Raw genomic sequence first — 15,357 nt, 5'->3', positions numbered from 1 at the left:
TTTTTTATTCGGCAAAACATTTCTACATTACACAAAAAGAAAGAGAAAAACGTAAAATACTAAACTTTTATACATAATTTATTTTATAAAGTATATTCAGGAACAAAAACTATCAAATGTGATAGCAACGAAATAACTCCCGTACAATTATCACTAAAGACGAGAAAGCTAAGCACTTGCTTCGTGCGGTACAATTTTTACACGTGGACTCCGCATCGCAACTTGCTGACGATTATTTTGTGCGATAGGATTGGCCACTACTTTGTGTGCGATTGGGGAAGCATACAGGCCTTTCATATCATACTTAATTTGTCTTAAACTACATTTTGTTACCGTGACAGTATTAATATCATTGGCTTTTCCTACACAAACAAATCAGGATCAGCTTAATTCGGTGTTCAGTGGTACACAAGGATTAGAATTTACAAAATATTATTTTGTTATATCTATCTATATATATTATATCTATTTTGTTGCCAGCCAGCCGAGTTGGTAAAAAACTAAATGCGGGACCAACATGTTTTTGCAGTATACATTTTTATAAACATTTTCATTGGATTACCAAGGTAAAATTCTGAGAAGAGTATTTCCCCGGGTAACTGTACGTCAGTAATCAATCTGCCCAAAATCACGATAGGGCCACAAAAGTGCGTATAAATAGCCATAACAGCCTGAGGCAAAAAGTGTGAATGACACGCTGAACATGTACAGGGGTGCGAAATTCGTAGTAACTTATTTGCAGTTCCCCACTGATGTCTTGCAATAATTTTGACACCAATTTTTTGAAAATCGGAAATACCGTAACGTCTATTTCTAAGAGGCAAGAGCCGTCCTACGTGCTCACGGTACGTTCGGGCCGACATACTAGTGGCAATAATTGAACCTCGAAGGAACTATACAAAAATTGACAGTCGGATTATATTGAATGAAAACTTCACATTATGCTGCATTTAAAATGAGAGTCTACAGCCAAATCCGACTACCAAAATTAGAGGTCATTACTACTGGGCAATCCTGTTCGCACCGTCGCAGGCGATTCGCGCGCGAGTCGTCCTTGTCCAATAGGCAGTACATGCCATCAATTGCCGAATTCAGTGCGCGCTGTAGCTCAGGTTGAGACAGCCGCGTGAGTGTAGATGGCTCTTCTGAATGACGTCTCGTCGGATTTGTCTATGCATAATGAGTTTTGAAAAATGGCCATGGTGTTCCAAAAAAGCCCAGCTCTGTCGGGATTAAAATTCATTTGTAGTCTAGTAAGCTTACAGTTTATTTCGACGATTTCGACTTGCTTTTATGAATAAACCAAAGGACAGAAGAACCTGTCAGTCTATTATGATAATATACCGTATCTTGGGATTCTGCAAATTCCCTTGTCAAGTAACCAGCTTGGCAGTCTCAAGTTCATCTGAAAGAAAACAATATATGTAGGAGTGACACAGGAGATCGTTCGAAGTTAAAGGTCTGCATGCAAGGAACAGTTTTCAGATTATTTTTGCTCCATATTTGATGTGTATACTTCAGCTGTCATGATGGGTTCGGTACAGATGGGATGATTTCTCGTCTCATCATCCAATCAAAACACAGCACAGATGCAAAGCCCTCCCAACTAGACTTACACCCATGACTTTCAACTGATTTCTCAATGTTCTGATTTTCTTAATTTTTTGCAGACAAATTGGCACAGGAATTATACATTCAACAAGAAACGAAGATGGTAAGTTTGAACTGTTGGCAATTTAACTTATCGTTTCAATTTCAGTTTTTCTCGATCAAAAACATTGCTTACAAAAGAGATCCTCATGTGAATGGTGCTATTTGGGTAAAAATGCTCAGTTAAAAATTATAAACAGCATTACATTCCATGCACAGGAAAATCGGATATATACATCCAGAAACTACTGGAACAATCTGTAAACTCATCATTTAGGCAAAATGAAAACACTCTGTTTTGTTTTTATTAAGGTTTGAAAGGGAGAGGAAGGTTTTAGATTTTTTGCTCCAAGATGGCCGCCTGTAGCTTTAGCATTCACACTGGTCAGAAGCCTTTTAGTTCAGAATTGCTACCACCTTTTTCAGGTAATGTCATTCATGCATTATGCAGTATATGTTGAGGTGTCAAGGGTCAGCAGTGCCCTGGGCCTTATTAAAATTGTGCAACCTGACACAAGTTCGATTTTATATGGCATGGGATGTCAAGATTAGTTAAGGCGTTATAACTTGCCCTTTAGAACACTCTGTTAATTCTTTTCGTGAGCGCATGAGATATAACATAAATACCGTCGTGAGCAATTTTCATGGGTTTTTTATATGCACTAAAACTTTTCGTATCTCTTCTGAACCCCGGGAAGTAAGTGTAAAAAAAAACACGACGAAGCGCTGGCGCGCCGTCGCTTCGCCACTCGCGCTGGTCGTCGTCGTCTGCTGTCGTGGAGATTTTGTCGTCGTCGTCTGCTGTCGTGGAGATTTTGCAGCTATTTCTAAACTGCTGTTAAAATCAAACTTTACCTCCGCGACTTTTCTCTTGGAGGTACTACGCAACTTCTGGTACCAAATTTGCGAAAATTGGACACAGTATTTTCAGGATTCGTGACAACAGAGGTTAATTTTCCATGTACGATATAGATCAATGTAACGTTATGAATAAAAATGTGAAAATGTAACCAAATCGTATAATATCAAAATAAACAATATAAATATCTTATTCACGTAATAATCCATCCAAATCACCAGGGTACTTTCTTCTTGAGAGTTTTGCTAATATTGAAAAGGTGTATAACATTATGTGCAGTTAACTGATTATTATGTGCATAATCAAAACACTAAACATAATGTCGCTTAATTATCTAAATGCATGTTAATAAGTCACTCTATCTCCGTAAAAACAATCGTGTCAATCGAGCATTCAATCTCTGAGAATAATCTTGGGGGGACTTAATGGACCTCTCCAAGTGAACACAATGGTCGAAACTGGGCGGCCGATGTCCACAAAGCCTAGCAATAAACAACACTCGTCTCCTGAAGCTGTCAACTTCTTCAGTCGCGCGGGATAGCGCACACTTTGAACGGCACTGGCGAGTAAGTTATTCCAGCCCTGCCCTTCATCGCCAGTGGGGGTGTGTTGTCTTCTTTCTTGAAGGTGAACTGGTGCATGAAATAGCCGAAAAAGAGGAACAACTCCATTTTCGCCAGGTGATCGCCGATGCAGACGCGACGCCCTAGACAATTTAGTAAAGCAGAAAGAAACTACCGTCATATACGATAAAATTACTGAAACAAGTAATGTTTCAATAAATGGAAACATGTAATGAAGTGTACTGACCGATATATAGCGGAATGGGAGTTTTCTAGAATTTATAACAACCTTGATGGTGATTTATCACTAAAATGTGCCCCATGCACGCATACATTGGAGATCAACCCAACTGGCCGAGCGCCTCCTTTTTGTAAGTGCTGAATCCGCCATTATTGATTATACCAAGTGCCAGTGACGTAAATTCGCAGGAGAGATGTAATATTGAGTATCAAAAGGTCCCTTTATTTACGAGTGCTTTTTAATATAGGTTTTCCCAGCCAATTTCCGGAAATGTGTAAATGAATTAGTAATAGCAGCATTCGTTTTCGAGCGATTTAGAACAAACATTCAAATCTCCGTTTCTATTTAACGAATAGGCCTACAAATTCTATTTCAATGAGGATGCATTCAGTTGGATAAAGTCAGCGTTCACTTTTTCGATACTGCGCTGGTTTAGTATGTTGACATTCATTTTTGCGCAAATCGAATAAACCTCTGCAATCCTGCATTCATGTTAATTTGAATTCTATTTCGGAAAATGTGCAGGCAATTTCGCGCGAAGTGTTATTTAACGTAAGCCTTGTCAAGAAATAGAATGCTGTTGTGTGCTAACAGAAGTTACATTCTAAGAAGTGTTTAGTTAATTGGTTAAATGTTCGAATATTCATGATTGAAATAAACCATGCTGTCATTGGAAATATACCGACTATTGTAGGAAACCTATAAACATCGGCTGAGGGAACCTTCCTCCTGGTGCTGCGTTTCACTATCAAAACCTTAATTTTTTTTTAGTTCGATGACAAACACATTATAAAAAATTCCTGAAAAGTGACATGACATTTGTTACCAAAGTGGTGTCATGATTTGTGTAAAATGGTATATTCTAATCAAATTGAACGTACATTTTGCAATTGTAAATTACAGTAAATGAACAAAAAATAATCCAAAGGGTCACGGTAAAACACAGATTTTTAGAGCGAATAAGAATGCATATTTGTTGTAATTGACAACGAATACGTCAATCCGAAATCCAAATCATGTATATATGTAACCTCTTTAATGAAACGTAATGCACATTCATTTATCTGAAGGATGGAAAACAAAGTCGAATACTTGTTACTTCGATAATGAAACCAGGTTTAAAGTCGTTTTTAAAATCTACACCAAATTCAATTTTTATTTTACAATTTAGATCAGGCATTTTCCGACATTGGCCGGGGAAACACATATTACGTCGCACGACTGTCACTATGATCGCCGTCATGGAGACAGCGGCCTCATGGTCCACCTGATGTCTGCTTTGAACAGCGACCATTGAACCCACCTACCTTTCGGCATAGATGGGGAGTGCTCTTTTTCACATTATTTACCCTCAATCAAAATAACATTGCTGAGCCACTAGTTGACAAAAGTGACGTACACACATGTATATTTTCACAACCACAATGTGTATCAGGTAAAGTTCACATACTGAAATTAAATCCTTTAAACTTGAGATTTTGTCACCGCATGCATACAAAAATGTTGCCCTCACCAATGCCGAATGGTATAAACTCCTCTGGCCTTTTTGGCTTGCCATTATCGTCCAAAAATCTCTGTGGGTTGAATTCCTGCGGTTCTGGCCAAATATTAGGATCATGAAAAGCTGCCCATAAGTTGCTGATAATGAATGCCCCCTTTGGGATCAGGAAGCCGCGAAAATGGGTATCCAAAGCAGCAGCGTGTGGCACTCCTAAGGGTAAGATGTTAGATACGCGTTGGACCTCCCAGATAACTGCTTGTGTGAAACTAAGTCCCGACTTGTCTGCCATGCAGGGTAGGCGGTTGCGACCGACCACTGTATCGATCTCAGCCTGAACTCGCTGCTGGATCTTGGGGTAAACAACCATGTAGAGAAGAGCCCACTGCAGCGTGGTGGACGTAGTCTCAGAACCAGCCGCAAACAGATTCGAAATGGTGCCGACGATGTTGCGTCCCCGGAGCTGCGGGCAATCATCGGCCAGCGAAAGTCTTGCTGGATTTGTTCCAAGATACGCATCGGTGAACTTGCTGGAGCCGTCACCGTGTGCAGTGTCATTGGAGTTGATTATGTTCTCCAAGAAGTTCAGAATTTCCTCCGAGTTGGACAGGACCTCGTCCACTGCTAAGAACGGAAGATGACGCAGACCGGGAAAGAAATTGACGGCTCCTCCGGCTCCAAGCAGCTCAACGTTCCGGCCGAGCAATCCCTGCAGCCGCGTAAACTCCCGATCGCTGTACTCGTATCGTTTGCCGAAAATGACGGAGCAAATAACGTTGGCGACCGCATTGCCCAACTTGGGCTTAGGGTCAAAGGGTACTCCTTCGAATGCGCCATACTCTCGGATAAGCTGCTCAGCTTCTCTACGTATCTTATCCTCGAAACTGGAAGTGCCGGTTCCGAAGCTCCTTAGTACGGTCGAACAGAACCGACGAAGCTTGATCCAAGGTCTACCCGATGTCCAGGCAATACCTTTAAAAACACAGTCGGATGATTTGAAAACAAGGAATCGACAATTAACGACAAACTGTGAAAATTGGAGTCACTTTATGTAAACATTTTAGGCATTTAATTTGAAATAATTAGGGTATTCTAAAACGAATACTCTGTAATTTTTTTTCTTTAAAGCTGTTCAGCAGGAGTGGTTTTCTCAACACTTGAACACCCATTAACTGTTCACAATGGTCGCTCCTTAAAAGATACGGATACGATCTAGATACGGGCTCTTTAAGGTTCTTTGGCTTAGTATGTACACGATTATGTCATGATATCTGATTATTTTTACCAAGCTAATTAGGGCGACGGCCATTTGGAAAGGACATTCTATTAATTAAACAATATAATGGAAATGTATCCTCACCATTAATTTTCAACACCTCGGTCCCCAGTGTTTTTGGCCTGTCATTCAAATGAGGATTTTGAAATGCCTCTTTTATGGCGGCAAAATCGTTCAGAACAACCAGTGTCTTGTTGAGAATTCGGAGGTGAAACACAGGCCCATACGTAGCAGCGTATTTCCGGAAAATTTGGTGTGGCCCCAGGCCGCCTCGAAGCCCCCAGAGAAGAGACGGAATGGAGCCGACAAATGGGAAGCCCCAGGGGCCTGGTGGAAGCTTGTTCCGCCGACTAACAAGCCAGCGAATAACCAGTAGTAGAGAACACATCAGCAGAATGACACGGGTATCCAGAAACCACATGTTGGCAAGGAAGACAAAATCGACCACTGTTGTTTCAAACAGGTTATTTATGTGATCCCGAGGTAGCTTTGGAGGATGCTACAGGAGTGTAGAAGAACGTTTAAAACAGCCGTACCAGTTGAGGACGTGGAGTTTAATTGAAGCACAAGAGATCGACTTGTGAATACCTGGTGACTGCAATCACGCTTCACAAGCACCTAACCGAAAGCTCGTTACAGGAAAAAAATCCTTGGTGGGTAAAATGAAGTTGGCGGCCGCCAAGGACTGTTTTTATTACAACGGTGTTTACGTTGACGTTTCTAGGATGACTGTCCTTGTTTGGAGCATGTACCGACCCTGGATTGCTATCCCGCAATATTATGCAGGAGCCCAGGGCCAAAAGGTTGGGAATTTCATGCATCCTTCAGGGGAGTAGCCAAGGCATTTTTTCGGGGGGGGTGCCAGAGTCAATTTGACCACTGATAAATTGTTTGCCAAACATCAAGTCATCTAAAATTTATAAAGTGCGGAAAATGGAATTCGTGGAACGCTTCATTTCATGCTTTCAGGGGGAAATGCCGACGGCCAACGCATATTGTTTATGTACCAATTGGATTTATTCGCCGACCGAAGCTTAGACTTGATTCAAGTCGGGATCTTCTGTGACGTTGTTTGCGTTTATGCTTTGGATATGGAGGCCGCGCACCGTTATTTGATTTACGCCCTCTTGTGTCAATTTATAACATGTACTGTGAGTTCAGAAATCCCGACTTGACTAATCTGTCAGCCGTTTATACACACAGGCGAATCAGCTTATCTATCAAAACAGGTAGCAGCCAATCAAACTGCCATACCGTTAATTGTTTTTACATCGTTCATACCTCTTGCATAATGAACGAGTCTACAAGTCTGACAACTTTGATTGGGAGTAGAAGTTCCGTATTCCTCACACACACCCAAGTAGCGTATACCTACGCCCCTGCATCCTTTCTGAGGGTTTAGGACTACAGTGGGGCTTTTTAACTCGCTTGGAAAGATAACAAATAAAAAAAATTTTCTCAATATTCAAGAACGCCCTAAGCTAATTAGCCCGATCAGTCTGTATCTTCCTATCAGTCATCCGAACGACTATTGGTACTTCATTTCATTTTTCCAAAACCCAATTCGTGGGCTCGACCCTACCTCCATGGCCGCGACTAAGGTACTGTATTTCAGCAGTTGCTTCTATCAGTTGGTGCAATCGGTGGATACACCTCTTGCTGGTTCTAAATCTCAGTAGGCTAAAACATTATGAACTGGGGGTAACGACTGAAATGCGGCCAGTAGTGTACGTCTGTCTTTCCGCCCCAGGGGACCGTGAGTGGTCAGAAGTAGGTTCTATTTTCCTTGGCCTTCGGCCTCTGGAATGACTCTTCTGGTCACGCACAAATCGCGTCATCGTCAACTAGCCGCGCCGCTTGTCAAAACAATCACGTGGGCATAATTTCCGAAGTATTGTTCCCGACATCGGACACTAAACTCACAGCAATTTTTGACCGGTCACAATGCCCTCACTTGTAAAAAACTGTGAATTGTTTGTAGTATGAAATTTCAGGACAGAGCTGTGTTGTAAACCACGTAATTGACTGGCATAATTCAGTCACATCATATACATCTGAGCAACTTCGGGCCTGTGAGTATGTGGAAGGGGATCGTACTCATGATTTTCCAACTTAAAAGGCCATGCAGTCATCGCCAGTCCATAATTATCTGTATAATATAGCCGGTTCAAAGTGCTATCACTGCCGAACCAGGGTGGATCGTTTTTTACGGTTCAAAAGACTGGACGTTCTTTTCAGAACATAAGTTGCTTAACACCACAAAAACACTGTCGCTTTGGGAGCTAAGTGTGTCATGCCAGTATGCAAACATACCGCTAGGTCATATTCTTTGCCGATGTCACAGAAACGCTCTCAGCAAACAAGCCTGCTAGACTTCCTGTCTGTAAACATGATCAATCACTTGGGAGTGGAAGTATGTGGTCGAGACTGGCTGAAGTCGATTTCTGAATACGCGCATTTTACTATATATACAGTGTCGTCGATTAATTCCTGATGACAAGGTTACTATATGTATGATGAAAATTGATTCACTGCGACTGTAGAACAGGTCGTCTTTCAGCGTCTGATATAGTAAAAGCTCTGCAGCTTAAAAACCGACAGGTGTTATTTCAGTTAAAATGTTTTGGACTTGGAGTACATACCGTGTCATGCCTAGAATATAACTGTCCTCTAGAAACAAACTGGTGCCCTTTGTCAATTTCTGAAATGGTCACTTCCGCCCAGATAACAACTCGACGTGAAATAAAAATCGCCATTATAATTGGAAACGCAATAAAATTCTGTTATTAAATTTCATAACTTCATTTCTCCCCTTAAAGCTTTCTTACCCTGTCTATCGTAGGAAAATGAGGTCAAATCGACATTATGGAACTAAACTAAGATGAGGATCGATGAAATGTAGCAGTGCGGGAGGCCATCGGGGAATCTGCTGCAGAGTGTTTCAGGTTGCTCATGTACGTGACTAAATATCTCTGAAGTAGGCCTATTCAAATTATTCCATTGTTTAATACTTCGTGCATGGATAGAAACTTATAATGTAGTCACCACATTTCTTGGTATCGGCTGGAAGGGTTCCAAAGACATACCCCTCAACTATTCAGTTTTTGCAAGCTGTTCGGTAACATTCAACCTTTTACTTTCAGTAAGTTTCCTGTGACCATGTGTTATGGTCATCCCATGCATAAAGCACGACTTCAAGTGCAATAAGAAATGAATTACATGGCAATGGGGGTCATTCTTTGCTTCGGTTTAAGGACACCCACCAGACATTCCATGGGAAATCACCAAAACGTTCACATCCCGAGGTCCAATTACAATCTCTGAACCGATCTGGTAGCGTGCGCATGCAGGCCTTCAATCTTCCATTCAAGATAGCCTACATTCCACTGTCGTTTCCGAGATAAACTCGAGTAGTTAAATGCAAAGGGTTCAGTTTTTATTATGCTTCGTTATGTATTGGGGTTTCTCGAGTGTCCAGAACGGGATGAATACGATAGATGCAGATAACCCATCAGGCACCAGAAATATATTTGGACTGCGGCTAATGTACTATGTTCAATGTATATATTTTTTGGGCGGGAGGGTTTCTTTTTTTCTCTTTAGAAATGGCTCACTGTCGAAATTTGGTCGTTGGCTCAGCATAAAGCGAGGGGTCATATCACCAGAAAAATCGCTAATTTTATGCTTGTGGTTTTGCCATGGAGGGCCAGCTGCCCGCCGGGGGGCGGCCCTCCTGCCCCCCGCTCCAGCTGGGTCTAGCAAAGCGTCAATGTTGGAGTACACTATCGATCACTTCTTTTGGAGGTGCAAAAGAGAATCCATTTTTACTCCATCTTGGGTCTCCGAAATATTCCATGTCTTAAGAAAGGCACCTGGATTCACATGACAAGAGTACTTCATCTAATGTTATGAAATGTAGGATGCCCCCCGGGCTTGTTTACGTTGGGATGCAGTGCAGTTGCGGGATCATCTTTGCTATTTTCCCTTAATTATTTGAGAGTCGGCAATAACCATTTTCACCACCTCGTAAGGTAAGCCAAACGAAACTTCGGGTTTCTGGACGTAAACAGGTACCATGCATTTATCAATAGGCACACAGATTTGTTTCCCAATACCATTTGCAGAGATGCCTCCGCTCGCTGGAAAGAGCAAAATTAGCTCACCGTGCTGTAATATACAACCTTTTACGTGAATGAACACTGAGGTTGACGTCATATGACGGTGACGACACGTCTACAATTTACAGTTGATGAATATCTATACGTTCAATGTCGTTCCATGTTGTTTGCTGGCATAATGACATTCGTTTGAAGCAGAAACAGACGCATTACTATAGGGAGAGATTAGTCCTAGGACCCCCTATTCATTACCGCAGGGCGGGGGAAACATGACGAGCTCCCCCTTCGCTTTTCTGAAAGGGGATTGAAAACGGATCACTCCCTCGAACTTGACATAAAAGGACGCAGATCAATCCCAATCCAATCTCTGGACAGGTGGTCTCATGGGACGTCAGCGTAAAAGGATCAACGCCGACCTTTTCCGGCGGCAACATTCAACGGCTCTTCCATGCAGAAGTTGTCTGGCAATAATTGAATTTGACGCACAAAATTTGAGTTGAATTTGAATTTGAGTTTGCAAGGGAATACTTGGTTTAATGGCAGTGAATGTGGGAATTTTATACCGTGAAGAGGAGCAAATAAAAGGAGCATCATTTTCAACTCCTCATGCGCCGTACACACGTCGGGCGTGAGGTTTTCAGCATGAATTAACCATCACGAGCGCAAGCCTTCATGTGCTGCTGATGAGGAAATGTTGACTTTGGCATGCAAAGTTTTTATCAAGGTTTTACCAAGTAAATGGGTATTGTATGAGCTTCACAAAAAATCATTGGTGTCGAAACTATTTTTTCTAGAGGTATACAGAAAACGAAATCCCGAATACGAATAACAACTTTATTTTGCAACTTTAGTTTTGTTTCTTTCCCCATTGTCCGTTTTTTTCGATTCGTTTTCCTGTGCATCTTTCTCGCTACATGTATATAAAGTCATTTACTAGCATGCATTTGTCGGCGAGCAGCTCTCAGTGCATTTGTATCATGATTATCGCCCCCTAGTGTCATGGAGTTCCAAAAGCCCCCTGTCCACGGCCAGGCAAAATTTCTTTTTAAGTCAGCCCCCTCGGTTAGATTCACGGCCACAGTAACATATGCAATTACAAACTACACAGCTCAGTATTTCTTAGCGCGTTTTGAAGACTATAATGCCTGGCAAGAGTACACTTTGCGAGCCTTTTCTGAAATTTTGTTGACTTGTAGAATTCCGGAAGTAAAGACCTGTTACCAGTTGGCCACGCTATTTGACTTTTCACACGAAAAGTGCATGAAATTAATGGACGTATTGACACTTTTGTTTACCTAATTGCCTTTATTATTCAGCTACTGTGGAACATTAAAAATGATTTCCTTCTCCTTGAAATTGAGGACAGCCAAGATTCTTTGTTCGGACCAAAGTACCCCAGCAAAATAGAGTAATAATCCAACACGAAACTCAACTATGAAATAGATCAGGTGCTGGCGCTATTTATCTGGCTCGTAACAACCAGATTATTTCTATGTCACAGTTTGAGTAAATTCTCCTTATATGCACATTGGCACTATCATTTCTATCGGTTACATCGCCACGGTAGGTTGGTGCTTGTGTATGTTCAAAGGGAGAAGATACAGACTAAGGCCGCAATAACACGGGTGATTCACAATAGTGCACCTCCAAGAGTTTGCAACGCGTTGGCCAATCACAGTGCGCGAAATCTGTCCACCCTTTCCAAACGTGCATTGGGTCGACAGATTTCGCGCGTCGTGATTGGCCAAACTCGGAGGCGCACTTTTGTGAATCGCCCGTATTGCGAGACGGCATCAGCAGCAGAATCCTAAGCTGATTATAGAAGAGGTGACATGTGAAAAATATCAAGCAAAAAACGGTATCAGGATCTATAAAGAACGTGTTACGATAGTGCTTTTGTTGTATGAAATATCAAGTGAATCGTCAAACGTTACTATTCTTTCGTGAGCGAGCATCACCCCTGACCAGCCTCAGTGGCTTTTTCTTTAGACGAAAACTATCCTGAAATGAATGAAGAAGCTTACTTCTCCACCCTCGCTTGGGTTTTTTTTGTGTGAGTGGAAACGAGGAAAAACAGTTAGTAAATCGTATACGTCCGTTTGTTGGTCTGCCCATCAATCCACAAGCAACATGGAAAGTAAATTAGCGTCGCTACAAATGAATCATTTTATCAGTTTGATGTTTTCAGAGACAGTTTGCCTTTGAAAAAAGCCTATATATAAAAAAGTGGAAATCTACTGGTTTTACAATAACCGCCGTGAGCTGAAGGGGTTTGTGAAAAGAATTGCCAGTAGATTTCTTTTACTCATCGAAGTGAGGTACTTTCTCCGTTTAATATACGCGCACGGGGTCAATATAATTGTGCACACACACAAAATAGATTCTTCCGGCGATTTCAGTTTTCTCGTTTCTCGGAGTGTCGGCGGCTGTTCTTTAATACATGCTTTGAGAGACATCAGGACCGTCCGTCCTCTGGCTCTTAACGAAATGATGGCGAATTGCATTTCTGTTGTTTGAAGGGTCACCGGAATAGGAAAGATACTCCCTCGAGAACGTTCCCCACGGAAAGTTCATCTCGAAGAAATGTCAAAGTCACCGTTCAGACTTGGTAACCGAATTTCTAGGCCATGGTAACTTCTCCCTAAAGACCCTAACGCATCAACTTGAAAAAACAGAAGCATTCGCATTGCCACGTTGATGACACATTGGTTCTCTGTCGACAACTGCACTAGCTGTACATCACTGAAATGTACATGCCACGAAAGCAACCAATGGCGTGACTCCTCATTAGCATGTTGCAAAGCTGTCACGTTGTCAGCAACTGGCCATCTCCATCTACACCCAAACGAATGCTGCCCGAGCTTAACATAGCTCCATGCGCCGTACACGCAACAGGAAATGGCTTGTCGTTTTTCCATCGATATTGGACCACGCCCATTAGTGAGGACATCATTCTGAACAGCCAATTAACGCGTCGGGTCGATCGATTTCGGATAACGAATCACTAACATCATTCACTGGGAGGCAAATCAACAGAGCACTCCAGGTTGACCCTACAAAAGAACAGACACGACAAGGAGTTGATATCACTGAAATCCCGGAGGACAGCTGCATAAAATAGACTGGGGCACAATCGCCAAAACCTCCGTCATCCGCGGACGGGGGAGGATTGATGAAAGTTCGTTGACCTCATCACTAATCCCACCAGTGTTGTTCACACCGAGACACAGCCTCGTCACGCTCATTTGCGTCTTTACCGTCACCTTGGCAACGTCGCTGTCTTTATGGCCCCGTCTTCTAAGTTCTCGAAAACGATGCTCCCGATAAACACGTCTGTCGGTTCCTTACTGCTAAAGCTCCAGCAGCAAATTGCACTGAATGGTGTTTGTACTTTTTCTGGAAAGTTCGACAATTTTGTTTGTACACAAAATGCCGTTGTCACTGGCATTTAATGCCACTCGTCAGATATTTTCCGACTCAAACGAAATCTGCCTAGCTTTTAAATTCCCTTAAAGTCCCCATCTTATCAATATTTACATTATGAAGCTATTTAGGACAAATTTAGATTCCTTTCTAAAAAACAAACTTGTATTTAGAAAACGGTGACGAATGAAGTCATCGTTTTTCATACACACAAAATAGAATGTGTACATAACGTGACCATTTCCCTAGACCATATGCTAAGAGTCCAGAATCACCGCTTTTCGTCCTTTTGCATGCCGCACATTGCACTTCGAAAAAAAGTGACCTCTATGGAGTAATCTCTTGGTGGCGTTACACAGGCCCATTATAGGTTAGTCCTATTCCATGAGATTGTTCCACGTTTGCTAACACCCGTGTTGTATGCTTGCACAATATAAATTTAGATGTTATATGACCGACTTACCACTTGGCCATTCAGACCATACAACCAGCGCTGCTTAATCTACGCCATAGCAAATAAACAACACGATTTGGGAATTCTGACAGCGTTGCCTGATCACGCAGATATTATGTAGTTGTAAGCAAATTCATTCGTGAAGTCGTGCGTCTTGCGATAGTTTAGTGGTTAATTAAATTGATAGCGTCCAGTGGCTAACTGCACTGTTGGTTCCAACGATTCTATTGCCATCCTGCGCGAAGTAGGCGTTGCACCATAAACGGAACTCGGTAATAGGCGTCCGTGTGATTTATATTTTGCTATTAGAAGTTTAGAGCAAACAAGGGTCTAGGTTTTGCTCAAACCTTAGCGTTTGAGTAGGGCTCCTGTCTGATAACTGGTTATAGAGGTGTATAATTTGCTGGGTTTGCTCCACATTTGCCTGAGCTATAACGTAAAATGCTGCCCCGTGTTAATGCGACCAAAGTGCCATTTCAGGCCAAATTTAGGGCAGATTTCTTTTCCAGAAAGCTACAGCCGTACTGTGAAGCAATATCCTGGCATCTTCACTGCCTCACCTTGGCTCTGGGATGGAGTGATTTGTAAAATTTGTAAAGGGGGATGTACGTCGCAGCTACATATCAACCTATGCGCGAAGTACTGAGCTGCTTGTCGGTCAGCACTAATTTGGTGCATTATGCGTTATGTGTTCAGTACACATGCGTGCACCGCGTACACAGAACGGTAGATCCGTGTTATTGTTCAAGCAGATCTAACCAATGAGGGCTCAAAAAAAATTACGTCATGCATCCTGGAAAAATCAGCCCGTTCCAATCCCCTGTCAAGGTAGCGGGGACGAGTAAAATACACGTCCTTGTGTATGGTCACCGACACTATGTGGCCAGTAGGAACCCTTGATCGAGGTACGAGGAATGTAATGAGTGAAATTATCTGCCCACATCACTGTATTTTATCATTAAAAGAGGTACAGAATGGTTCAAGCGTCATACGCGCGGCTTGGACTTTGATGACATGCACATTGTTTGCGCAGCGCCTGCACCATGGCCTGATACGCATCTGCACAAGTTAACCTTCGCCCTGTAACACAGCATGGAACGGCCGTAGAGAGCGTCAGGTAGCTTTAGAGGCGGGAACTTGCGCTCTTTAAGTCGCGGAGAGACTGTTGTAGGTCTTATCAGACAAACTGCTCGGTGGAGTATTTGCTTTAGCTTGGGAGTTTAGGATTGGACCGAAGGAGATGACTGTTCCTTACCAGTCGCGAATTTGATCAAG

At 42.3% G+C, this 15,357-nt stretch overlaps 1 protein-coding gene across 1 annotated transcript; it reads right to left on the bottom strand.

Moving 5' to 3' along the window:
* Nucleotides 1-46: 46 nt before the first annotated feature.
* LOC110987978 (cytochrome P450 2J4-like) lies at nt 47-6,857 on the bottom strand. The gene is made up of 3 exons (XM_022251176.2): nt 6,172-6,857; nt 4,827-5,783; nt 47-3,215 (listed from the first exon to the last, which is right to left on the bottom strand). Exons 1-3 carry the CDS (start codon nt 6,506-6,508, stop codon nt 3,034-3,036), a joined length of 1,476 nt encoding a protein of 491 aa, XP_022106868.2. The 5' UTR covers nt 6,509-6,857; the 3' UTR covers nt 47-3,033.
* Between the last annotated feature and the right edge of the window lie 8,500 nt (nt 6,858-15,357).

Source organism: Acanthaster planci, linkage group LG05, assembly GCF_054643075.1.
Source record: "Acanthaster planci isolate LZ-2023a linkage group LG05, COTS_SCS, whole genome shotgun sequence".
In the NCBI taxonomy this organism is placed as follows: domain Eukaryota; kingdom Metazoa; phylum Echinodermata; class Asteroidea; order Valvatida; family Acanthasteridae; genus Acanthaster; species Acanthaster planci.
This window is presented reverse-complemented; position numbering and strand designations above follow the sequence as displayed.

What these genes read in the sequence shown, in the direction of transcription:
- LOC110987978 (XM_022251176.2), bottom strand. Translation starts at nt 6,508, where the DNA reads ATGTGGTTTCTGGATACCCGTGTCATTCTGCTGATGTGTTCTCTACTA. An exon ending in CGAGGTGTTGAAAATTAATG is followed by an intron (nt 5,784 to 6,171) that starts GTGAGGATACAT and finishes GTGTTTTTAAAG; the next exon opens with GTATTGCCTGGACATCGGGT. An exon ending in GTTTATACCATTCGGCATTG is followed by an intron (nt 3,216 to 4,826) that starts GTGAGGGCAACA and finishes TAAATTGTCTAG; the next exon opens with GGCGTCGCGTCTGCATCGGC.